Raw genomic sequence first — 25,061 nt, 5'->3', positions numbered from 1 at the left:
AAGCTGCCTTATGAGTCAATCAATTGATCCATCTGGCTTAGTATTGTCTGCACTGATTGGCAACAGCAGCTCCCCACGGTTTCAAGACAGGGAACTCTCTCTCAACCCTACCTGGGAATACCAAGATTGAACCTGGCTCCTTCTGTGTGCAAAGCAGGTGCTCATTTTACAAATCTGTTTATATGTGATGGTATAGTTGTGATTAATTAAAACTTGACATGCTAGTGCATGCACATTGTATACTGTATGCTACATTGTATGTATGCTGTATAAATTGTATACTGTAGTATACATTGATAACAGATACCTGTATGTTTTATTAATGCTGTTAACATCAATAGGTTTTTATAATTCAACTTTTGAAATAGGGTGTAGAACTTTTATTGTTGGGTATTATTCCCATTAAAAATATTCTGGCATCAAACAAATATGCAAGAGAAATGTTGTACACACAAAGGCAGAAAAGAACCAGGCTGGATGGGTAACTAACTGTTCACAGCAACTGCTGCTAACTAGGTAAAGAGACAGGTGCGGAGCCAGCCGAGCGGCGGCCTGGGTCCAGCCCGGCCCAGCGGCCCCTCTGATGACATCCTGCGCACTGCGTGTGCCCCGAACGAACCTGCCCCCCCCCCCAGCTACTGGGAACCCCAAGCAAGTGCTTGCCAATCCTTTTCAGGCAGCGTTTGTTGCCTGAAAGCGTCTATTCCCCTTTCTCTCCCTCCAGAGACGGAGAGAAAGGGAGAACAGACGCTTAAATCGGGCTCTTTGGAGCTTGAGGCATGGCCTCAAGCTCTGAAGAGCCCAAGCGAGCACTTCCATGTCATTTCAGGCAGCTGAAAGTGTCTATTCTCCCTTTCTCTCCCTCTCTGGATGGAGAGAAAGAGGAATAGATGCTTTCAGGCAGCAAACGCTGCCTGAAAAGGATCGGCAAGCGCTTGCTCGGGGCTCCCAGTAGCCTGGGTGTGGGGGAGAGTTTCATTCCAGGCTCTTCTGGAGCCCGAGCCACGCCCCCCCGGGGCTTCAGCGGCCCCTACCATTGGCAGCATGGGTTCTTTGAACCTGTTTGCACAATGGTGGCTACACCCCTGTAAAGAGACACCTTTTAAAGTGATGATTCTCTTATATTTAGCAGGGGGAAAGCAACTGTCCCTATCCTGCCTCAGCACAGCATCCCTCTAGTGGCTATTGCTGGTGACTAAAATAAACATAAAACAGATGATGAGCCCTTTGGGGGCAGGGAACCATCTTATATATTATTTATTTTTCTATGTAAGTTGCTTTTTCCATTTTTGTTGAAAAGCAGTATATAAATACTAGAAGTAGTAGTAGTAGTAGTAACAAGCCTTTAAGGATAGTGATAAGTGATCAAGAGAGGGAAGCATACGAGTAGGGGTATGGAACTGGTTTGGATTGAACCTGGTTTGACTTGAATCGGCTGGGTTCGAGTTCGAACCCAACTGGCCCCCCAACAAGAGTGGGTCCGTGTTCAAACAAAACCAAGTTCGGATCGACCCGGTTCAAGTGCTTTACTTGTAAAGGGAAATCCAGGAAGGATTCCCCTTTACAAGCAAAGGTGGGAGGGATTTCCTACCTAAAAAGGGGTTGGGTGGTAGGCGAGAGGGCAGCTTACCCACTGTGGTTGTGCCAGCAGTGGTAGCCCCCTTGGCCCTGCTGGTGCTCCTGCCCCCGCACTGCCGGTGGACCAGTTCTGGCCTCCATGCATGCGCAGAGGCCATTTGCGTGACTTCTGCACATGTGCAAAAGCCTTTTACATCAATACGCAATTTGCGTAGTGACACACATGGCCTCTGCACATGTGCATGCGCAGTGGTCAGAACCTGGCCACTCTGCTGCCGTGCAGGGGGGTGGGTGGACAGATGGCAGGGTCAAGAGGGGCCACTGCAGAGCTGCCCCTGCCGGGGAGCCGCCACTGCCACAATGGGTAAGGTGCCCTCTCGCACACCCCCAACCCTTTTTTGGGCTTGGAATCCTTACTGGATCCCCCTTTACAAATAAAGCATCTGAACCGGGTCAAACTGGTTTGACAGCACGAACCGAACCACTGCTGGTTCTAACAAACCAGTTCATGGACTGGGCAGTTCAGTTCAAATTTGAACTGAACCACCGCTGCCAGTTCTTTGCACACCCCTACATACTGTTTTTATGTAGTACATGCCTGTTTTAAAGCAACTGCATTGGCTGCCAATAGGTTTCCAGGCAAAATACAAAGTGCTGGTAATTACTTTTAAAGCCCTAAATGGCTTAGGACTGGGTTACCTGGGAGAGCGCCTTCTTCTGCATGATCCCCACCGCACATTAAGCTCATCAAGAGAGGTCCTTCTCCATATACCGCCAGCTCGTCTGGCGGTGACTCAGGAGCAGGCCTTCTCCATAGTCACTCCTGGGCTGTGGAATGCACTCTCTATAGACATTTGTGGCTTAACGTCTTTACCAGCCTTTAAAAGAGCCCTTAAGGCACACCTTTTCAGCCAGGCTTTTAAATAATCTCTGAATGTTTGAACTTTTTAATTGTGGTCATCTTTGAATGTTTTAAATTTTAATTGTTTAATAATTGGTTTTATTCTGTTTTTATGTTTGTTTTTATAAACTGCCTAGAGCCTCTGGAGTCAGGCAGTATATAAATTAAAGAAATAGAACACAATACATACGAGCCAAGTGACATGCCACAAGCCACAAGCCACATAATTGCAAGCATACAAGAGTCTAAGAGTTGAGCTCTATTCACATATTATGTTCAGCATTCATAAGAGTGTACATAGGTACAGTTATTCATGTTATGTCAAACACAGGTACAGCAGTACACTTCCTATCTGTATCATGCATTTGAGGGACCTGTAGCCAGATCGACTTTTAAAATGAATGCAGGTACAGTCATTCCCACAAATACATGTACGAGTGTACAGACATCTGTACACTTGTACAACACAGGAGGCTAGTTCAAACTATCATGAAAAGGGCAGGGCAAAAGTGTCCTACCCAAGTTTGGGAGCTATGCGTTCTCCTGTTTTGTGATCGTGGGCAAGTAAATAATAAGGTAGGAGGCACCAGCAGTGATAGTCGGTTAGCCTCCTGCTGGGTAGGAGGGCTCCATCCTACCCAGCTGTGCACCCAGCTGCTGAATGAAGTAGGAGGAAAACCACTCCTGCCCAGCGAGAGCCTTGCAGGTGACCACTCTCCCTGCCCCCACCTCAGTTTTCCCCTTATATGCCAGCAGTGTGCACAGCACCCAAACTTAGGTAGGACACTTGTCCTACCCTATTAATGATAGAGCGAACCGAACAGGGCTGAAGAGAGGAGCCCTGAGCCCAAGCATGAAGCTGTGCTAAAGGCCACTCAAGTGAGGGAGCAAATAGAGGATGCTGATAGGAGGTGAATTCAAAAAGCCTGGTGGATTCACAAGGCAGCAACTCCCTCCCCACCTGCCAGCCTCACCTTGGGCTGCCGTGGTGGACTCGCTGGCATCCCCAGCCGCTGTGGCCGCCAGGTCTTCCAGCTGCTGCAGGTCCTGGAGCCGCTCCGCCAAGAGCTGGCTCTGCCGCTTCTGCTTCCTCTTCAGTTTCTTCCGCTTGTTCTTCGAAAGCTTCCCGTTCTGGGGAGGGGAGAGGGCCTCATGTTAGAGTCCTGGTACTACTCCCGATTCCAGGGCTGCAGGGGAAGATGGACAGGGGCAGTGGAGGCAGGGGGCGGGGGAGAGCATGCACATGAGCTATATACCCGCCCATCTGTTATCTGGGGCAGAGAAGGGGAATGGAAGCAGGAGCAAACCAAGAGAAACACACCTAGGAACAAGTGGGCAGGGGGACTCCACAGAGGAGGACCTCAGGCCACAAATGCCATGTGGAATAGAGTCACTGTGTAAATCAGGGATTCTCAAACTTGGGTCCTCAGGTGTTATTGGACTTCAACTCCCATAATCCCCAGCCTCAGTGGCCTTTGCTTGAGGATTATGGAAGCTGAAGTCCAATAACACCTGAGGACCCAAGTTTGAGAATCACTGGTGTAAATAAATGGTGGCAATGAAGGGGGAAAGGCTGTGAAACCTGTAAGATGCACAAGGAAGTGTAAATCTTGCTTTGTTACACATGCAAGAGCAGGTAATCAAGTGACTAGAAACGGAGGCCTTGTTCTCACTGAGGTGGCAAACCTGTGTTTGGGCGGTACCACTTTACCTAGCAGGTGGGACTTGCGTGACTGAACAATCTTCCCTTTCTTAAAAAAAAAGTTCCATCCACTAAAAAGCATGGAGAAAGAAGGACTCCAGCCTATCAACTCTGACGTGCTAGTTTCCTATGGGGAAGGGTGCTGTTGTATGGAAGAGCTTTCAGTCATAAGATTGTCCACCTGCAATATGTGGTAGTAGTAGTAGTCGCCATACAAAGGTTCACCACCTCAGTGAAAACTAGGCCTGAGTTACAATACTCTGTCAGGAATGAGTGACTTGTGAACAGGCACAAACAAAACACCACAGGAGGGTTATAGCAGGAAGGAGGTGAGGCATGTCAGAAAGGGGCCTTCAACACGCTGGGCTCAAGGCTTGTCTAACTGTAGAAGTGATCTGATTGGTCGCCTGGAGCAGTAATATACGGGGGGGGGCAGGATGCAAGCGCTGAGCCCCAGCAAGCATCCCCCACAACTGCCAGGAATCGCTCACACTGTGTGGAGTCGTCACTTGAAGGAGCAAAGTATCAAGGGCCAGCCCTGACAAGGCCAAAGCAAAACCAGGCACGGGAGCAAATGAATGACGTACAGAAACAAGGGCATGCTTGACGGCAGAAGCGTGAACTCCGGAGAACAGACACAAGGCATGAAGAGCGTGCAACTGGGAACGAGAAGACAAATAAACCAGGATTTATGTGCAAGGGGGGCATCCGTTTGTGCTTGCACAGGTAAAAAAGGAGATATAAGGTGAGGTCTATGTGTGTGCATGCATACATATCTTTGAGATGGAAAAAGAAACCAAGCACAGGAGCGTGCAAAAGAAACAAGGAAAAGCAACAGGATGAGACTGAGATAAAACCCTCTGGCTTTCCAATAATCAGAAAGTAACCATCACCCTATTTGGCACTAGCAGCTGGGAAAGGTTTCTTCGTCAGGAACAGGACAGAAGGGATACTGGGCTCTAAGGAAAGATTTTTCAGTTTTCTTTCTCTACAAGCAGGACCATAAACTAATATCACCCCTATTAACTAGGAAGCCATGTTACAAAATATGGGCCTCCTGATGAATGAGTGTGGAGCTAAGAGTACAGAAAAGCCAAGGCCCAAAGACACAGGGCCCTGCCACATGACCTGCTCTGCAGGGCAGCTGCACATGCTGCACGAAGCAGGTGAGAGAGGAAGCACAAGTCACTTGTCTTGTCCCTCGTCATACCTCTGGTCAGTATGTAAGCTAAGGTGGGGGCAGAAGGGGGTCACGCCCCTGATGTTTTGTGCAAGCAGCCCCATAGTTATTTGTAAGGCACCATGTGGGAGGAGTCAGGGGAGGCTTCTGGGTTTAAGTAAGGCTGCCCTTCTCTTTCCCCCTATAATTTCTGCCCCATCTTTGGTATAATGTGCAAAAATTGTAGGGGTGAGAGGCACAAGGAGCTTTTGTACTGTGGCATTCCCCTAGCCTGCAAGGGCCTTTTTCACAATGTGAAGTCTTTAGAACCTTGGGGGGCCCCTGGGAAAGACACCTTCAAAGGATCCCTTTTAACTCAGAAGTGGGTGGGGTGGGGTTATTCACACCAATAATTCTCTCATGTAGCCGCTGATCTTTCCAGACATTCCCTTCAAAGTGAGAACTGTGCTGCTGCTGGGACCGTTGGCCCATTGATGGTCTCAGGGCCTTAGCAAACGTCCAACCTTGCTTCCTTCCGAACCTGGCCTGCCTCTTCAAACAGAGGTGTGGTATTAGGAAGCACAGAACCTGTGTGCTTCCTCTCTCTCCACCGCCCCCTGGTTCACTGTTCTATGAAAATCTGCTTCACATTATGCCAGCAATATTGCTGCCACCCAGAAGGAAACTCATACTGGGGCTCATACGCACGGTTTTACTGTGTGTAAGGAGGGCCACTGATGTGACTCAGGCCAACTATGTAAACAACACTGAAGAAACTCCTCATTGACGGGGAGCAGACATTTATTTGGTGAGGTTATGCCTGACATGAAGTACGTGGGAGTTCATATAAACCACTAACTACATCATGTGCCCATATGATTTAGCTTCCCCAAATTTATTATGACATTTATATCCTGGGTTTTTTTCCACCCCCCATTTATCCCAGGCAATCACCCATCCAGACCTAAACCTGATTAACTTCAGCAAGGCAGCTGCATCATATGCCTTCAGACCATACCCCAAGTTATATATGAACCAGCTTGCAGAAAGCAGCAGCCAAGAGACTCCTGTATGGCCTATGAATGCCCCTAGGAGGAGACAGAGCACTAATCTCACTGCGTGGCCAAAGAATGGTGGTTCCCCAGGGAAGATGTGTTATCTGGAACTAAAGCCCACACCAAGTCTCGAAATAGGGATCTGAGGGACCTTGGAAAGAGATTCAGCTTGTGTGCTGTCATCCAGCTCTATTCTATATATTCCAACTGCAAAGTCAGCTCCAGGGTGTAAAATCTCCTTTGTGTACAGGGATGTAATGTATCAGAGTAAAATGTGGTCACGATTATTTCACCTGCACTGTCAGCCAGAATGCTCCAGTTGCTGCCTGGGATATGCTGCACAATATGTGACCCACACAGCACAATAGGGCGGCAGCCAAAACAAAGCAAAAATGGATCTGCACAGAAAGGAGCAAATGGCCACAACATCAAGGTTGTTTTTCGGTAGACTGTCGAGTGTTTGCACAAAAAGAAACAAGTAAGGAAGAGTTTTGGGGTTTTGGGGTTTTTTTTGGCTGCCTCCACTTTCTGCTCCCTCCTCTGTTGTCTCCCTTGTATTTCTTTTTAGATCGTGGGCCCCTTTAGGACTGGGAACTAGCTTCTCTTTCTGGGTAAAATGCCATGTACCCAGCTGGTGTGATAAAAATGAAGAAATACTATACTATTTATAAAAGGGATTGAGAGCTAGTGGATCCAGCCCATGAATATGGAGGTGGTTTGCACACTGGTGCTCATCATTGCTCCAAGTCAGCAGCATCAAGTGGCGATCCACATGTCTGAACAAGCCAATGCAGATCAATTGCCACTGCCTGAAATGCGATTTCACTGCACCTCAAATGCGATTCTTTTTGGTCAAGTTGGCTCTCACATTCAGCCGCGAGTCACAAAAGGCTCTGTCATTAAGTGGAGGACGTGCATGTGTGAATGGTCTCAAAAGTGTTTGGAAATACAGGCTGAAACAAGCTACTTATACGAGTGCATCATTCAACGGGCAAATCTTAATGCCAGTGGCGGCAGGATGTGCAAACAATTAGATGTGCACAAGATAAATGCAGTCTAGAGCAGGACAAATGGGTATGCAGTTGGTGCAAAACGATAAGCAAATCTTGTGTTAGATCAGCAGATGGCTATCCTTCTATTCAGTGGGTTTCAAAGCAGGTGCCAGGAAACCTAGAGGTTTCTCCACTCTCTGTCTAATCAAGTTTTCTTTTTTAAAAATCTCTCTGTGTTGGGTGCTTTACTAAGGAGAAAAAGGAAAATGTCTTGTTATGACTTTTACTTCCAGTCAAGTTAGACGGTCTTCTCAGTGCTCCCCCAGGGCGGTGTCTGACCCAACGGGGCCAATCTGAGGACCTCACTAAACCGCCCAATCAGTAGTAGCGACCGGCGGTGTCCAAGGTCTAAGGAGAGGTATTTTCTTTTCCTGCTACCCAAGAACCCTTATTTGGGGACTGGACCTGGGACTCTGTGCATGCAAAACACATGCTTTACACCTGAGCTATGCCCCCCAGTACATGGAGAGGCCAGATATACACACACTTGTCTATTCACCTGTTTGTTGTGTCTGCATAGCAGCTGTCTTGCACCACTTCACAGCAAAGATGGGGAACTGGATGAAGGAATGCTCTTCCATTAAAAATCACTGCAACTAGAAAGCTAGCTTGTCAGGGAGAATGGCTCTTCTCTAACATTCTTCTTGACATGCTAGCTTTCAGTGTGGAGGCAGATTTCATTGACAGAAGAGCATTCAGGCAAGTGGTACAAACCCGACATAGGTGTACCACCTCAGTGAGAACTGCAGCTTCATCATATGTGGCAAATCTCTTTTCTGGGGATGAGCAGAGAGAGAGACTCTGGAAGTGGGAGGTCCCCTCCTTTAGCATGCCTCCCTGTCTACCTAGGAAAAGGATAAATGGCTGTCTCCAGCAAATGAAGGAATGGGTTGCATCTCAGAAATGAAGGGAAATTCAATAATCAAATCTGGGATTCTTTTCTGGAACGGCTTTCAGAACGTTTTCTCTACCAATAACTTTTCTCTCCCGACTACCTATCACTAGCCTTGTGTTGTGGAGATACCCTTTGCCACTTAAGGGGGGTTGGAGGATATGCTAGTGCAAGTTACAGTGTATAAATGTACTCTGATTACATTGCTTTCCATTGTACCTATGGAATGTGTAATGGAAGCCTGCTTTCTAATAACAATATATACTTTTAAAAAGTGTTTGTATATTCAACAGGGTTTGGATGAAACAAGCCCCAGAACAGCATCTGAAGAAATGGATGAGCAACAAAATGCGGAAAAAGAGGAGTGCAAACAAACAACCAGTCAGGGAAGTTTCGCTACATCACCCTGCTCTGCGGATGGCTACGTGAGATGGACACAAGAACATGCAACATACGCAGCACGCATCTGCCCCTTGAGGCTAGTGCACATGTCAAGCTGGTGGGTTCTTAACCACAGTTCAAGAGTTGGGAAGTGGTTCACAGGCTTGTGTGCTCCCTTTCCCCAGACCCTCTTTCCTCACATATGCATTCCCACATCCTGTACCTTGGTTGTATTACATCAGCAATACTACCAGTCAAGTTTTAATGCTAATCAGCATTTGCTAACCAGCTTCAGATCCTGGATTCAAATCGATGCTTAATGGTAGCACTGGTTCAACACTTGACCATGGGAGACGGGCAGAAGGAATTCACATGCAAGAGGGAGAGAAAATGGGGTCTTATTAGCAGCTTGCCCTCTCTTTAACTATGTTTAAAAGATGCAAACATAACGTCCAGGGTGCCCACTGTGCAGCAGAATTAATGCTCTGAGTTGCTGCAGCTTGGCTTCTAGCATGAAATCTGTAAAATCCAACTGGTGTCTCAGTCATCTCAGGGAGAAGTGCTTCATTTCTTTGAGAACAAGTTCCTAGCCCTCTAAATGTCAAGGAAAGCACTAGATGGTATAAGCAACAGCTGCTAGAACCTCCAAGGACTGTGAATGGCAATCTATCCATGAGCAGCTCCCTCATATAGACGTCACTCTGTGCCCATGGATTGCTCACTCTACTGTCTCTTGTCCCCCCCGGCTACTCCAGGCTCTGGAACAAGAGATTCTATCTTCAGCAAAGGCATCTCTATCATAAAAAGCATCAGTCAGCCGAATCCATGCACGTTTGCTTGCCCTCAAATATTCTGCATTTGCAGTACAGCATACAGCGTATTCAAAGTACAGAATTCTAGGAGTGTGTGTGTGTGTGTGTGTATAGAAATCGATGAACACTGATTCCATAGACACTGGAAGAGGCGGTGTCTAGGAGCTTGGGTGGTAGGACATCTCAGAACTGTGCTAGTCCACAAACATGAGAGAGAGAGAGCTTTGAAAGCTATAGTAGTTGTGCTATTACACAATAATCAAAGTCACAATCCCCATTTTTAAAAACAATCACCTTGGGTGGTTATATGCTGGGAATGGCCCCTTTTTACAGAATGTCCTGAAGCATCGTTCTGACCACTACAAGTTGAGAGGAGAGTGGCTGATTAGGCCTTCATCGGACCCAACATGGAGCTCCCTGGGTTCCTTTCTCCCTTTCCTATTCCACCCTGCCCCTCAGAGAAGCTAAGCCAAGGCAGACCTGCTACAAGGTACAACGAGACAGCTGCCCCACACAAGTAGGTTTTGGGTGCCCTTAATGCAAACAGAGTGGGAGACCATCAGCTCTGATCCACGAGGCACAATCCACTGAGAGGTTCTGCTGCAGGTGTCAGTCCCACTGAAATGAATGTGAACTACACAAGACCTGTCAATTGTGTGCCCTGTTAATGGGACAGAGTGAGCTACCCTCTGCCCTGATCCAGGCACCCAGATGGCTTGGGATGGCTCTTGGGCTAGGAAGAGGGCACCCAGGGTTGTATCACCAACAAGGCCAAGCCACCAGACCTGCCCTGAGAACCGGTCTGTGATACATGAGGCTGTGTGGTCTCTGTCTCTTTCTAGTGACGGTTTTCATATCCAACCAAGGCTACAAAGATCATTTACCCAAGTGAAAGACTGGCCACAGTTGGATCCATTAAAGTCTGTTGGTAAGCCCAAGTGCAACCATGAGCCTCAGATGCAAATGGCATAACAGGAAAGATCCATTCAACCACGCAAGTCAAACACATGGAGTGGGGAGTAATGGCGAGCTCAAGACAGCAGACACAACTCAAGAACAAGCAATTCAAAACGTCATTTCCCTCCCATACCCCGAATGGGGTTGTGGCACCAAGAGGGGACTTACCAGGCTCTCCTGGGGTGCAGAGCTGACTGGGGGAAGAGGTGCACAGGTGGAATGAAGAGAGAGAAGGAAGAGGGTGTGGGGAGAGAAAGAGAAAGGAATGATTCCCAGAATTAAAACAGCCAGGAGATCCAAGGCAAACAAACATCCAACAGTAATGCTTTCAAGACACAGGGCATATTGGCAAGAACATCTGTGAGCCCAGGCTAATCCTGTAGGACCAGGGAGTGAGTTGCTCCACCCCAACTTTTATCTCACAGCTCTACCACTCTCTTGAATAAGCCATTGCCATTTCTGCTGATGCAAAGTCGAGTTTAAGCTTGATCAAGTATGTCTGCAGAATGTCTAGCATTCTGGGTTGCAAGAAGGCAACAGTTCCTACATGAGTGTTCATTCATGCCGTCCTCTCATGACCAAACTCAGAAACGGTATGCTTTCAATGATTCCACTTAATATTGAATAATGCTGCATCCCAACGATCTCAGCTTTCATCTAAGGAGAGCATGATTCTAGTCCTTATGTACTTAAAATGCTGAAATATTTTGCAGCCACAGTGGGGATGTCAAATTCCAGCAGTCAGCAAAAGAGGGCTGCAGTACTCTATCTATCCCAATGACTAGCCAAGAGCAAATATCAGGAAATGGGACAATCTTAATCTGCTTAATCTGTATATGCAAGATACAGAGCACACTTTTCCTTCAGGGAGATCTTGCGGGGGTCTTGACATGGAATTTAGTAAACATGGCAAGAATACATGCACAACCTGGTACTCCCCTTCTCCAGCACGGGGTGAGTCCGTGAATGGATTGGTGTGTAAGTAAACAAACAGCTCCTCCCTTCCTGTCTCCCAGCCTTTAAATCCTTAAACCGACTCCCTTGTAAACACATCACCTTCATACCCTTCTTTTTAATGCTCCACCTCCTTGCCTCCATGAGTTCATCCACACTCTGCCACGGAGACGGAGAGGGTGGGGGCAGACTAGAATCACACACTGCCCTCGACTTCTGGTTCACAACTGAAAGCTGCCATTTGTTTCAAAATAATTGAATAATTTTTTAAAAAATGTTTTTAGTTGTATTTTATTGAGGGTTTTTCTTTTTCTTTACCATGTTTTTAACTCCTTGCTTTATTTTATTTTCTTATTTTGTGAGCCACCCAGAGAATTGTTATGGGGTGGCTATATAAAACTTCTTGTTATTTATTCGCACAGCAGGAACACAAATGTAGATGGAATGAACTGTCCTAGGTCTGCATGTGAGAGACACAGTTGTTTTGCTCGCTCGCTCTCCCCCTCTCTACCCCCTTTCCCATGCTTGTGCCTTCCACCACCAGCCTGCTTCGAACAGCTGCCCACTTCCTACACATCTAGCTGCCTCCCTCTCTTCATTTAAGCCTCCAGCCTAGAAATCAGCAGCTGGGATCCCCAAGGCCAAATCTGGCTCTCTGCCATGTACAAGCTGCCCCCCCCCGTCTCCCCCGCCCCACAGTTGCCAAGTGAGAGCCAAAATAAGGGTGCATGAAAAGAACAGTGGTCACAGCAATAAGATTTTGGCAGTTCAATAAGAGAGTGGGGGGAGCAGGCAGGCCATTTCCTCCTCAAAGCTGCCCTCCCATAAGAGTAGCTTCCAACCAAGGCTCTAGAGTTTCACGAAACATAACCTCAATCTGCACTTCTTGCCAGTTCTCTTTCTTCACTGGCACCATTCGGCCAATCTCATTCTGTTTTTATTAAGGATACTCAGGACCATTTCTTCAAAAACAGTGTACCTTCTTTATCTGGTCTCTCTCCCCACCACTATTTTTATTCCTGCAAATAAGTTTTAGGCTTTATTATACATCTTCAGTTGGCATTAGGTCCCCAATATCGCTGCACCAGTTGCAATTAAGCACGCTTCAGTTCCCCACTTCTCCACTTGTGACCCCTGCCTTGCCCATCAAATGCAGTCCAGAGAGACCGTCCTTTTCTATGCGGTGCCTCTATCTATAAACACAGAAGAGCCCTGGTAGGATGTGATTGTTTACCTGCAGAGCCAGAGGGAGGAGGCCCCCCAGCCTGTTGCCAGAGAGTGGCCTCAGCTGCCAGGCGCCGCACATAACCCTCATCCACACACAGCAGGATATTCTCCGGCTTTATGTCTGTGTGGATTATTTTGCACTTGGTGTGGAGGTAGTCAAGGCCCTGCAATACCTGCAAAAGGAGATGCAGACGCAAAACAAGGAATAAGTGCAGGGTTCTTTAAAGAGGAGAAAGCCTTCCAGATCCAAGGTCAAGAGCTCTGACAAGCTTTAGAGAGTGTGAGCCCTTTTCGGCTATTTTGGACAAGCTTCGAAGTCCTCTTGGGGAACAGAAGGCAACAGAGGCACACACAACATTAGACACTGTAATTAGCAGGCCGTATGAAGCCTCTAGACTGGCCACACCTGTTGCAGATACAAGGACCTTAGTCTGTGATCAACACAGCAGTAGCTAGTGTAGTGAAGTGACTGAAAGCTGGTCTAACCATGAGGCAAGATGAGGTGGGAAAGTTCTGAAATGGTGGAATGGGCTGTACCATTGCAAATAATCTTAATTATTAATCTTAATCTTAATCTAGAAAGCTTCTCTTCTATATATTTTAGAACTTTGGGACCAGGTTGTCAGGAAGAGCTCAGGAGTTCATAGCGGCCATGACAACTACAGGCCTATCCCGGGAGGCCTCTGGACCAACACATGATGCTGATCACACCCTTGATTTACTTTTTACTCTGATCAGGGTGGTGTTCCATGGGTGGGGACTCTTGTGATTTCCCCATTGTCATGAACCATCTTAACCATCTGGTTAAGGTAGGACTTGCAACCACAACTTGCCTCTGTTGGGGTGAAGGGCCCATTAAACTGGTCCACCCTAGAAGGTTACTGGATCCAATAGTATTCCAAGAAGCCTTAGAAGGATTTAGAGTTGGCTCTGCCAATGACTGTGTCCACACCCTGGTGCAAACTTGGAACAACCAACTCACTAGAGTAGTAGACACAATAGCTCCCAAGTGTTTTCTCCAACCACCGGGAGCTGAAGTGGCAAGACAGATGACCACAGTGCAAGTGGAGAAAGACGTGACATGAATTTGACAGATTACAATGTAGAGCACATCTGAAGATCTATGCTCTGGCAATACATGCAGCAAAGAAGCATTTTTTTCTGCCCACATTGCATCTGTAAGTTCATGTACAGCCAAGTTTGCTAGAGTTGTGAGAGGGCTAGTATGTGTCCCCTCACCCTTTGAAACCATCATTACCTGCTGTGGTCTCTAATTACTTTTTTGCTGATAAAATCTCTCATATTTGGGCCAAACTGGATTCCATGTTTATTGCAGAGTCTACTATGGAGCTGTCCAGCAATTCCTCTTATGGAGGTATGTGACTTCTGAGGATGTGGACAAGCTGCTTTGGATTAAACACTACCACCTGTTCTCTTGACCCTTGCCCAGCTTATTTCGTCTGGCAACTATACTGTCAGAGAGGGTCTGGCACATATTCTGGGAAGGTCTGGCTACAGTTGCCACCGGCTCATTTGGTGGCTTCACGGTGATGTGGATGGGGCTCGTTCCTGGGTCCGCTTAACCAATCAGTCAGACACAAGGATTGGGAATTATTAATTGAGGCTTTATTGCTCTGCAGATAGCAATAGGTAACCAATAGGCTCATGCTCTCAGAAACGGGACAGGGTCTTCTCTGTGGCTGACCCAGGGCTAGGGACGTACATGAAGTGTTTCGTGCACATCTGGGGACGGGAGGAGGAGAGCTGGCTCTTTAAAAAGGAGGAAGGCAGGTCTTACCTGCCTCTCTGCTGCCCAGAATGACACCGTTGGTATTAAACAACGCACGGGGGCAGCTACAGGGCTGCTCTCAGCAGCCGGTGTCGGCACCGAGACGTAAGTTTATGTCAGCACAGAGACATAAGTTTTGGCAGTATAAAAATATGTCAATCAATCAATCAAGCAACATACTGATGCTGCCCGTGGGCTGCTGAGCAGTATTTAATATTGACAAAACCACAGCGGGGTGGTGGGGCAGGTAAGACCTGCCTTCCTCCTTTTAAAGTGCCAGCTCTCCACCTCCCACCCCCAGAGGTGCGCAAAACACTTTATGCACATCCCTAGCCCAGAGGAGTGGCAGAGGCATGCCTTCCTCCTTTTAAAGTTCCCTCTTGCCCCCTTCCAAAACCATTCAGCAGGGCAGCTCGAAGCGTTTCAGCGCCTAGGATCTGGGGCACCGAAACGCTTTGTGCACATTCCTACCCAGGGCTGTACTCCCTGTCAAAATAAGAGCTTCTCCATCTCTGGCTACCTTTAAAAATACCTGTTTTTTTCTCAGGCTTTTAGTTTAAAAATATTGTAACTTTTAACTGTTGCTTTTATTCTGTAAAACCATTTTAATTATTATTTTGTTTTATGATTGCTGTGTTTTTAAACCTTGTACACCACCTAGGGATACACATGCCAGGCAATTTATAAATATGATAATTAAATAGTTAAGAGAACTAGCATAGCAGGAGCAGACTGGAGTAGAACTTCTCTTCCCAATATTAACTAGTTTTCTACTTGCAGGGAGAAGCATTTTACACACAAAACAAAACACAGGGGAGAATTCAGAAATGATAAACCCGCCTCCCCCAAAGTGCAATTGAAGTGGTACTTCCTGCTTAGTCATCTCCAGATTCTACCACCTCATTCTCCTACATGTGAAGGCCATGCTGGAGTCATGAATCAGTCCCTAGTTCAAATTTTGCCATTTCAGGAGACCTTAGGCAAGCCACTTCCTCTCGGCCTCAGTCTCTCATTTGCAATATGGAGATAATGCTACCGGTCCTTTTCACAGCAATTGTATAAACAATAGCACAAAATAATACATGTTAAGTGCTTTGAAAGGCATTATACAACTGCTAAGTACTCCTTTTCTTTGCTGCATTTTGTGGTCCAGCTTCCAACTCAAGTCACTGATCTCAGGTACCTTAAGCTGGAAGGCCTTGTGAAGATCCGTAGGTTGGCTTGTTGGGTGGGACTGTTATATCGAAGGTTTGTTTTCTTTTTGTTTCTAGTCATTGACCAAAATAAAGACTGACTGATTGACTGAAGTTGGAAGGCCTACATTTGGGAACAGCTGCCAGCGGCCCCAGCCAACACCCTGCTTCACTCCTCTGAGCCCTCTTCTCATCCCATACCGACCCCGAGAAGACCAAATGGGAGGAGGAAACAATGGCACACGATGGTTCCCATGATGCTGTGCTAATGGCAGCTGCTCCCTCCCCTGGAGTCTGGTACACAGCCTTCCTAACGGAGACCCAACTTAAGAGCTCTGTTAAAGAACAGAGCTGGTTCAAACTGAACACACTTCAGCGCAAACCACCTCCCTTGCAACAAAGAAGGTGGGGCGGGGAGTAACAAACAGCTGACAATTTGCCGCCCTCTTAACATGTCTCAAATCTACTGCTAGAGGGCAGGTGGCTCACTATGCCAAATGGTACGGGCAAACCTAGGCTGTTCCTTCCTTCCTTCCTTCCAACTTTGGAGCTCAGATCTGTAAAGCTAGAAGGAAGAGGGTGCCTTCCCACAATGCCTCAGAAGTTCAGCCCTGTCTTAAACAGGGCTCCGTTCTCAAGGAAGGCTGAGTGCCAGGCTCCCTGCCCGCCCCTGCCCTCTCCCAGGGAGAGAAATAGCCCATCAGTGAAGTGAGGGAGAACATTTTTCGCTGTGATGTTTTTCTACAGAAAGTTTTCCATTTCTAAAAATACGAATTAATGTTATGAAACAGTACAACATAATGAATGGATACCACTACAATATCAGAAAAAGACAGTTTGTAATTTGCTTTAAGGCAATTATCTATCTCTAGGAAGGAAAAGCGAGAACACACATGCAAAAGAGAGAGAGGCAGGCAAGAACAAATCGTGAAAAGGATGAAGTTTCCCTCACCCACAGACTCACTGGTAGAGCCAGTGTAGTGGTTCGTGTGCTGGACTAGGACCAAGGAGACCCGAGTTCAAATCCCCATTCAGTCATGAAATTCATTGGGTGACTCTGGGCCAGTCACTTCTCTGTCAGCCTAACCTACCTCACAAGGTTGGTGTGAGGATAAACATAATGGGATAACCATGCACAGTTCTGGGCTCCTTGAAGGAAGAGCAGGATATAAATGTCGCAAATAAATTGGTAGAACCATCCTTTAGCAAAAGGTAATGCGATTCACAGAGTCCTGAATCAAATTTGCCTCAATCTGAACTGCAATTAACAAGGAGTGCTTCTGCAGATAACAACAGTGAAACTGAAGGTGCACCAGCACGCTCAGTAAGAGAGAAAGATGCATATATCATGCACAGCTCTTTGGGGATGCTAAAATTAGTATATCAACAACTGTTTTCAGTGCCTTCATTTACCCCCCTTAACATTTAAACAAAGTGCATGCCTATTGTGTACTGTATTGTCTTTAAATGTTTATAAGGTTCCAATAAAAACAACATCCACATAAAACTTTGAATTTGCTTGAATATAACCTTTGAGCCACATTACAAAGTGCTTCATTGAATTATTTTCCTAAACATCTTTCAGCTCAATTACTCGCAGCTATTAGGAGAACTTCTGAGATATTCAGATGGCACATAAAATTAACATGGAGTGGTGGTGTTTTTGAAAACACGTTTTGTTTACTAAATATACAAGTTAAGTAAACATGCCGAATCAGATCACTGTCTATTTAGGGCACTGGACAATTTTCCAGAAACAAAACAAAGCTAGAAAACCCACATCACTGAGCTCCCCTCTGAAGGCTGAGTGCAGTTCTGTTCCTGTCTCGCTTTTAGAAAGGGGAGGGAGAGACGGGGACACACACACACACACAAACACTGGAAGAGTGTGGCTGGAAGAGCTTACTATATAAGAATGCAGATTCAAGCAGTGCAACATCAAGCACTTTTGATGATGATGTGTTAATGTCGAAATGTTTGCTTTTACTGAAACCTTTTCGGATTAATTTCCTTTTTTATATATACGCAATAAAGAAGGTTTTCAAAGGAGACACATGCAGTTCAGAGCAGGCTACGTTTGTTATGAAGCTCTGCTTTTAAGAGGGCTGCATTCTGAAGGCAATGCTCAGAGCTGTCCGTCTTCCTGGAAGGGGAGAATCTGCACACACAGCCTTTAGAGTTATGGGAAGCTTCATAAAAGGCCATCTTGCCTGGTTACTTAGAAGCATTTATTATTTGCCTCAGGCAACCAAATGAATCGTTATTTATAAGCCTGCCTCTGCACTTCCAGCAAAAAGTTGGCACCCAATTCTAAATTTGCACATGCAAATCTTTGGCTTTCATTTACATCATTAAAACTAAATATATAAACAAAGCAAGTTGCAAGCCCTCATGGTGACAGTATGCAGAAGCCAGAATATTACAGCATTCAAGACTCCAGCTATTTATTCAATTCATAGTTCACTCAGTCTTAAGCACTTCAGGCAGGGAATAGCTTTTCTATGCAGTTTCCAGTCTACAATCTAGGTCAAATACGCAAAATGAATAGATCATCTGGGGCTGTACCATTTCAGAGTGCAGGTAGAATGGCTTGCCTGAATGCTCCCCATGTAAAACAACTCTCCAGCCACCTAATGGCGCAGTGGGGAAGTAACTTGCCTAGGGAGCAAGAGGTTGCTGGTTCAAATCCACGCTGGTATGTTTCCCAGACTATGGGAGACACCTATATCGGGCAGTAGCGATATAGGAAGATGTTGAAAGGTATCATCGTATACTGTACGATAAACCCCTCCTGTATTCTACCAAAGAAAACCACAGGGCTCTGTGGTCACCAGGAGTCGATACCAACTCGACAGCACTTTACCTTTAAAACAACTCCTCACATGCAGAAAAGTACTGACTCTGGACTTTAGCCTAGTCTCCTCCTTGATATGCTAGCTTTCCACATGCAATGAGTTCTTCTTTCAAGGGAAGCACAGTAACATGCAATTCCCCACTGATGGTCTGGAACGGACCATCAGAAAGGATTTACACCATCACATTTGAATGCCTGCTTAGTCATGAAGCTTACTGGGTAGTATTCATCTATTCTACCTCATAGAGCTATTGCAATAATAATACAGGATAAAGATATCTTGTAACCTAATCCACACAATTTAAATAAGGGTAGGAAAAAGCATTGACGCTTTTGAACTTTGGTGCCGGAGAAGACTTGATGATATCATGGACAGCCAGGAAAACAAACAAATGGATCATAGAACCAATCAATCCAGAATTTTCACTTGAGGCATAAATGACCAGGCTCAAACTATCATACTTTGGACACATTATGCAAAGACCCAGCTCCCTTGAGAAGTCCATAATGCTGGGGAAAGTTGAAGGAAAGAGAAGAAGAGGACGACCAGCAGCAAGGTAGATAGACTCGATTACAACAGCAATGAATGCACCACTGAGAGACCTTACAGGCCAAGTTGAAGACTGATCATCCTGGAGATAATCTATCTATGTGGTCGCTAAGAGTCGACAGCGACTTGACGGCACTTAATCAGGAATGATCCCGGCTTTATATGTTGACATTATGATAAAATCCACCTTTACCTGGCGTAGGATGCTTTTGACACAGGGTATCGGAAGTCCTTGGTAGTTGGATTTGATAATCCATTTCAACAACTGGTGCCCCAAAACCTCGAGGACCATGCAGACATCTGGGCAGAGGTCAAGTCAAGGAGTGCCACACTCCAGCAGCTGGGCAAGGACCTGACTACTTGTGCAGAGAAGAGAAGACGACGACCACTGCTCCCATTACCACTTCCCTTTAATGAATTATAGTCTGAATCAGACTTGGGTTTGTTTTTTTGTTTTTGTTTTTTTGTTTAAAGGAAACCCAGAACTGACACGTTTCTGCAGTGAGAAGAATGCCGAATACGGATCCTTGCAACATTCAACTGTGAAGACCAAGGCAGAGTTTTGCCACTGCAATGTCCAGACAATGGCAAAGCCCACATTCTTTTTGATAATGCCACATGCAATAGATGGGACAGGGGTAGCATGGATGCAGGGAAGGACTGCCTGCTTGCTGTGTTCCCCCCTTTGGTTCTATTGCATCGTGACCCCTTTGGGGGGGTCACAGGGAACCAATTTCTTGTAACTATGCTATGCAAACCCCTTTGAGAACTTTTTTGTTCAAAAAACAAAATATGTGTATGTATAATAACAATACTACATGAAGTCAGAGAGGGGAAGCACACATGGCTAGAAGCAAGAAAAAGACTAGCGCCGAAGAGGAAGTGGGAGGGGCCTCCTATGTCAGAGGTGGCTAACCTTAGGCTCCCCAGGACTACAACTCTCACCATCCCCAGCCAGCAGATGGCAATCTTAGTCCAACCCTGGCTGAGTCTCCCTTCAAAACAGCCTGCTTCCTAGAGCCATGAAGCATAGAGCCCTCCAGTATCTAGACAACTGGAGGGCAACAAGGAGGGAGAAACGAGGAGGCTGATGTTTTCAGGTTTCTTGCCCACTCCACCCCCCATTTTTTCTTTGAGAAGCTGCAGGAGGGGAAGAGCAGGGAGCACTCAGCTTCCAACATTTTTTATTTGGGTTTGAGTCATCAAAAGGGCATGGGGGAAAGTGGAGCATGTGCTGGTCATCAGAAAGGTCTTCGACTTTGCACAGCTACAGTAAACAGAACACCCTAAACATAATGCATGAGCTAATTGGGAAGGTGGGTGGAGAAGGAAGGAAGGACGGAGATCATATTTTCCCAGCAAAGATTTATTGCAGCTTACTGCTGGGGAAACTACAATTCTTTCACAACAGGCAAACTAGCTAGGGGAAATCCTCTGAAACCTAGTATCAACTGTGCATTTATTCTGTAATTAAAATATTGCCTAAAAAGAGACTGCAACAATTTATGTTGCAGTCACAGACAAAGAGCTTTTCACTTGGTCAAACAGTTTCTGCACTAAACAATATAACAAGGCAGGAGATGTGTTATCTCCCATAGGCCACTGTGGGAAACAGAATGCTGGACTAGACAGGCTTTGGGCCTGATTCAGCAAGGTTATGCTTATGTCCTTATGAGACAGACTGCATAATGGAATGTGCCTCCATAAAAATCCACCCTGCACACAGAGAACAAGTAGTCAGCAAGGAGGGTCCTACACAAACTTTCTTCCTGATATGCTGCGTGCAGTAAGTAGTAGCAGTTTTGGAGTTTCTTTGTTATAAGATCTTCCACCTGTAGACTGAACTGGTAGGACCTATTTGTCCAAACTTGGCCTTTTGCATCACAGTCAGGTACTTTTCAAAACCAATGTTTTGGAACAAGGGTAGGGGCCCAGTAACATCTGAACAAAACAAGCTGCAATTTGTGTAAGGATACGGACACCGTTGATCCCTGAGATCTTGAAGTCATCAATAAGCTGGACAATGTTCTCACGCTTGAGGTCACTGGGGTCAGAGTCCCGCACCTGAAGGTTAGATAGAAGAGTACCAAATGAAATGAGGAAACTAAGCATTCTAATCCAGGAGCAAGCAGCTTGACCAGCTCCTCCCACCACTGCCAATCTAAAGGCAAGAGAGATGCAGAGAACTGGCATTCATGGGAAGAAAACCTGTTGGTAGGACTTTAGAATGCAGGGGAAGAGATGCTCGCCCAACAGCCCATTCCTGCAGCAGGAAAGCTACTAACCAGGTTGCCAGTTAGCCCTGTCCATCTAACTCAACTCCAATGGATAAAAAAGTCACAGTAGGAGCCCATCTACACATCCACTTGGATCATAAGGTCCATTCTGTCATGGCTGCACTAACTAAGGCGACAGGTGAAGGACTACATGTTTAAGTTCTCATTAGGTGTAAACACTCAACTAGACACATCAGTGAGAGGGTAAAATAATAGCCACAGTTTCCCACCACATGCCTCTGAGAAGTCCACAGGCAAGAGATGAGGGCGCATCCTCTCTCCTGCTGTTGCTCCCTGACAACTGTTATTTAGGGGCATCTTGCCTCTGAGGCTGAAGGCGCCCTAAAGCCACCAAACTAGTAACCATTGATAGATCTGTCCTCCACGAATTTGTTTAAGCCCCTTTTAAAGCCACCCCAAAGGTCCTGTGACCTGTGAAAAGCCGAATTTATTTTTGGCACAAAAGAAGAATCGGTGCACAATGAAACATAGTCGGGAAAGATCTGGCAGAGCTCTTTCCTGACTGACAAGGCCTCCAGCCCGGAACCCCTATGGGCCGAGGTTATTGCCACTAAGAACAATACCTTCCAAGACAAAAAATTTAGTGCTATGGACCTCATGGGTTCAAACGGTGGTTTGGTGAGAGCCTGTAGCACTAAGTTCAGATCCCATGTGGGAAACCTGTGTACTACCAGAGGACTCAATAGTGCTGAGCCTCTCAAAAACCTCTTGACATGTGGATGAGCCGCAAGAGAGGTGGAACAGTTAACTCTCAGTACAGACAAAAGAGCCGCAACTTGCCTCTTAAGCATATTGGGCCTAAGACCCTTGTCCAACCCATTTTGCAGGAAAGTTAGCACTGATTTCACTGGGGCCGAAGGAGGAGGAACCCCCGCTTCCTTGCGCCATTTAACAAATGCCGTCCATGAGGCCTGATAGACCCGTTTGGTGGAATTTCTCCTAGATGCCAGCAGGGTAGTCAAAACACCCTCCAAGTAGCCCTTCTGCTTAAGGGCATCCCACTCAGTCTCCACATCCTTAGACTTAACCACCCCAGATCCGGATGGAGGATCAGCCCTTGATGGAGCAGGTCTGGGCTGTCCCCTAACACTAGTGGTGGCTCTACCAACAGTTGCACCAGGCCTCCGAGACCAGGTCGGGGCCACTAATACCACCTCTGCTCTGCAGCATCTTATCTTTTGGACCATCTTGTGTAGGATTACCTAGGGTGGAAAGGCATACAAAAGGACACTCAGCCACCTCTGCGTCAGGGTGTCCAACCCCACTGCCTTGGGGCTGTAAAACCTCGAGAGCTTGCCATTTGTTGGGGAGGCAAACAGGTCCACAGACATTCCCCCTAATTTTCAGCAGATGATTGCGAACGCATCATTGTTTAATGCCCATTCTCCTTGATCCACATTTCTGGCAACTGAGCCAGTCTGCCTGGACATTTTTTACTCCCTGGACGTGCTCCGCCGAGAGCAACAGAAGGTGTTTCTCTGCCCACAACAATAGCAGGATGGCTTCTGCCATGAGGGATTTTGATCGAGAGCCCCCCTGCTGGTTGACATGGGCTTTGGCTGTTGCATTGTCCGTCCGGACAAGCATATGATGCTGGGCTAATGCAGTCCAGAACTGCACCAGAGTTAAGCAAATTGCCCGGAACACCAGCCAATTGATGGAGTGATCTTGCTCCTCTGGGGACCACTGTCCCTGTGCCAAGAAAGACTTGCAATGACCACCCCACCCAAACAGACTTGTGTCCGTGGTCCTGGACCTTGTCCATTGGAAGAAAATTGACCCCCTGACTAAAAGAACAGTGACTCCACCACAACAGAGACCCCCGACCAAGTTTGAAATTGGAATCGGGCCCCATGTCCTGGTTGCTATCCTGTCCTGAAATGGAAGAAGCGCCCATTAAAGGGCTCGAGAGTGGAATCTTGCCCAAAGTACTAGATCATAGAATGCAACCATGCTCCCCAGTAGATGGACCAGGAAGGCCAAATCTGGAGTGGACCAGCTCAGTCTCTTTAGGAATGTCTAAACTAAAGACCGACGCTGGACAGATGGAAGGCTTACTACCCCACAAAGAATATCTATAGATGCTCTTAAATGAACCAGCTGGCACGAGGGGGACAAAGAACTCTTGTTTCACCATGAAACCATGTGCCTGCAGTGCCCTTATGGATGTCTCCAGGACGTCCACTTGACCCTGGGGAAAAGACAACAATTTTACAAGAAGAGAGAGAAGATTGCCTAAATATGGGTACACATGGATGCCCTTGGTTCTCAAATGTGCCACCAACACCACCATTATTTTGGCAAACACCCGTGGCGTGGATAACAGAGGGCAGAGCCCTGTACTGTAAATGTACAGAGCCTATACAGAGCCCAAAGGGCAGAGCCCTGTACTGTAAATGGTGGCCGCCACAACAGAACCTCAGGAATTTTCCGGAACTGGGATGGATAGGCACATGGAGACATGCCTCTGTTAGGTCCACTGATGACAAGTGGTCCCCCTTCTGCAGAGCCTCTAGGATAGACCACAGAGTCTGCATGTGGAACTTGTGTTTCTGTATGAAGTGGTTCCGATGTTTCAGATACCAAGGCCGATTTCGCGCTAGAACTCTGCCGCGCGCTGCGCCCCCATCACAGCAGGAGCCTGAGAAGCCCTTCTTCACCACCCTCAACACCATCTTACGCAGTCATTTTTGGAAGGGCAGTATAGAAATGGAATAAATAATAACAACCACCACCACTACCACTTTAAAAAGATGCCTCTTATTTAGCAGGGGTTGTAGAGGCCCAATAAGGCTGCAGTTCAGGAGGATTCTCAATACGTACACCGATTATCTTAGAGCCAAAGGAGTATTCTTGCCAATCTTACAAAGCAACTCTATTCAGAATGGAGGAGAAGGAGAGCATTTGGTGTGGAGCAGGGCAAGCAAGGAGAAACGGAACAGCCAGTAGGCAACTAAAGTGCTCTGGTTCCACAGCAATTGCCCCAGGATTGTAGCTTCTAGATGGCAAATCAGAGGAAGTGAAGGGGGATGCTTCATCTGAGCCAGAGCTCATCAGGGCTTAGACCCAGGAAACCCTGTTCAACACCAAGACAGAATGCATGAAGTAATAAGAGTGTCTTTGGGGCTTATGCAGAGAATGCTTCCATCTACACAGCTCCTGGCCATCCTGGTATGGGATAAGAATCAGGCCATCCAGGCAACAGGATTTCCAGACATGCCTGAGTCCCACCACTTTCCTTAGAAAACCAAACATTCTTTGAGAGGGACAGTTTATTCAGGGAAATCTAGGTAGGACCAAGGAAAGTGGATGGGCAGGGTAGAAAACTCACACATTTCAGCAGCTTTATCTCATCCACGGCCGTCTCTGTATAGTGTACAGCGCTCTTCACTACTTTGAGGGCCACAAAACGCTTGCGCCTGGAGAAGAGTAGGGCAAGGGAACAACTGGTCAGTCCTAAAGCCCTCTCCTGCTTCATCTTTAAATTTATATTCTACCTCATAGTCCCAAGATCATTCAAAATGCAGGTTAAAAATCATATCTAAAAAGCATTAAGTCCTGTCACAAAAACAAAATGAGATACTTAATAGCTTACACAGTAGAACCAGCATCTTTTCCTGCCAATAAGACACTTGATTCCACCCCTCAATAATCCAGGGACCCTCAAGCCTACTGAAGAGCTGTGAACATAGATTAGATCCCCCTTTT

General features: G+C 46.6%; 1 protein-coding gene across 1 annotated transcript in view; it reads right to left on the bottom strand.

Moving 5' to 3' along the window:
- Positions 1–25,061, bottom strand: part of SRPK3 (SRSF protein kinase 3) — a 42,918-nt gene that overhangs the window by 12,058 nt on the left and 5,799 nt on the right. Inside the window, exons 5-8 of the mRNA XM_053300325.1 lie at positions 24,685–24,772; positions 21,033–21,120; positions 19,250–19,356; positions 3,454–3,610 (exon numbers count right to left, since the gene is read on the bottom strand). Of these exons, the coding sequence (XP_053156300.1) occupies positions 3,454–3,610; positions 19,250–19,356; positions 21,033–21,120; positions 24,685–24,772 (440 nt within the window). The remainder of the gene's footprint in view (positions 1–3,453; positions 3,611–19,249; positions 19,357–21,032; positions 21,121–24,684; positions 24,773–25,061) is intronic.

Source organism: Hemicordylus capensis, chromosome 2 (assembly GCF_027244095.1).
Source record: "Hemicordylus capensis ecotype Gifberg chromosome 2, rHemCap1.1.pri, whole genome shotgun sequence".
In the NCBI taxonomy this organism is placed as follows: Eukaryota; Metazoa; Chordata; class Lepidosauria; order Squamata; family Cordylidae; genus Hemicordylus; species Hemicordylus capensis.
The sequence above is the reverse complement of the archived record's forward strand: the minus strand, read 5'-3'. Positions and strand labels throughout refer to the sequence as shown.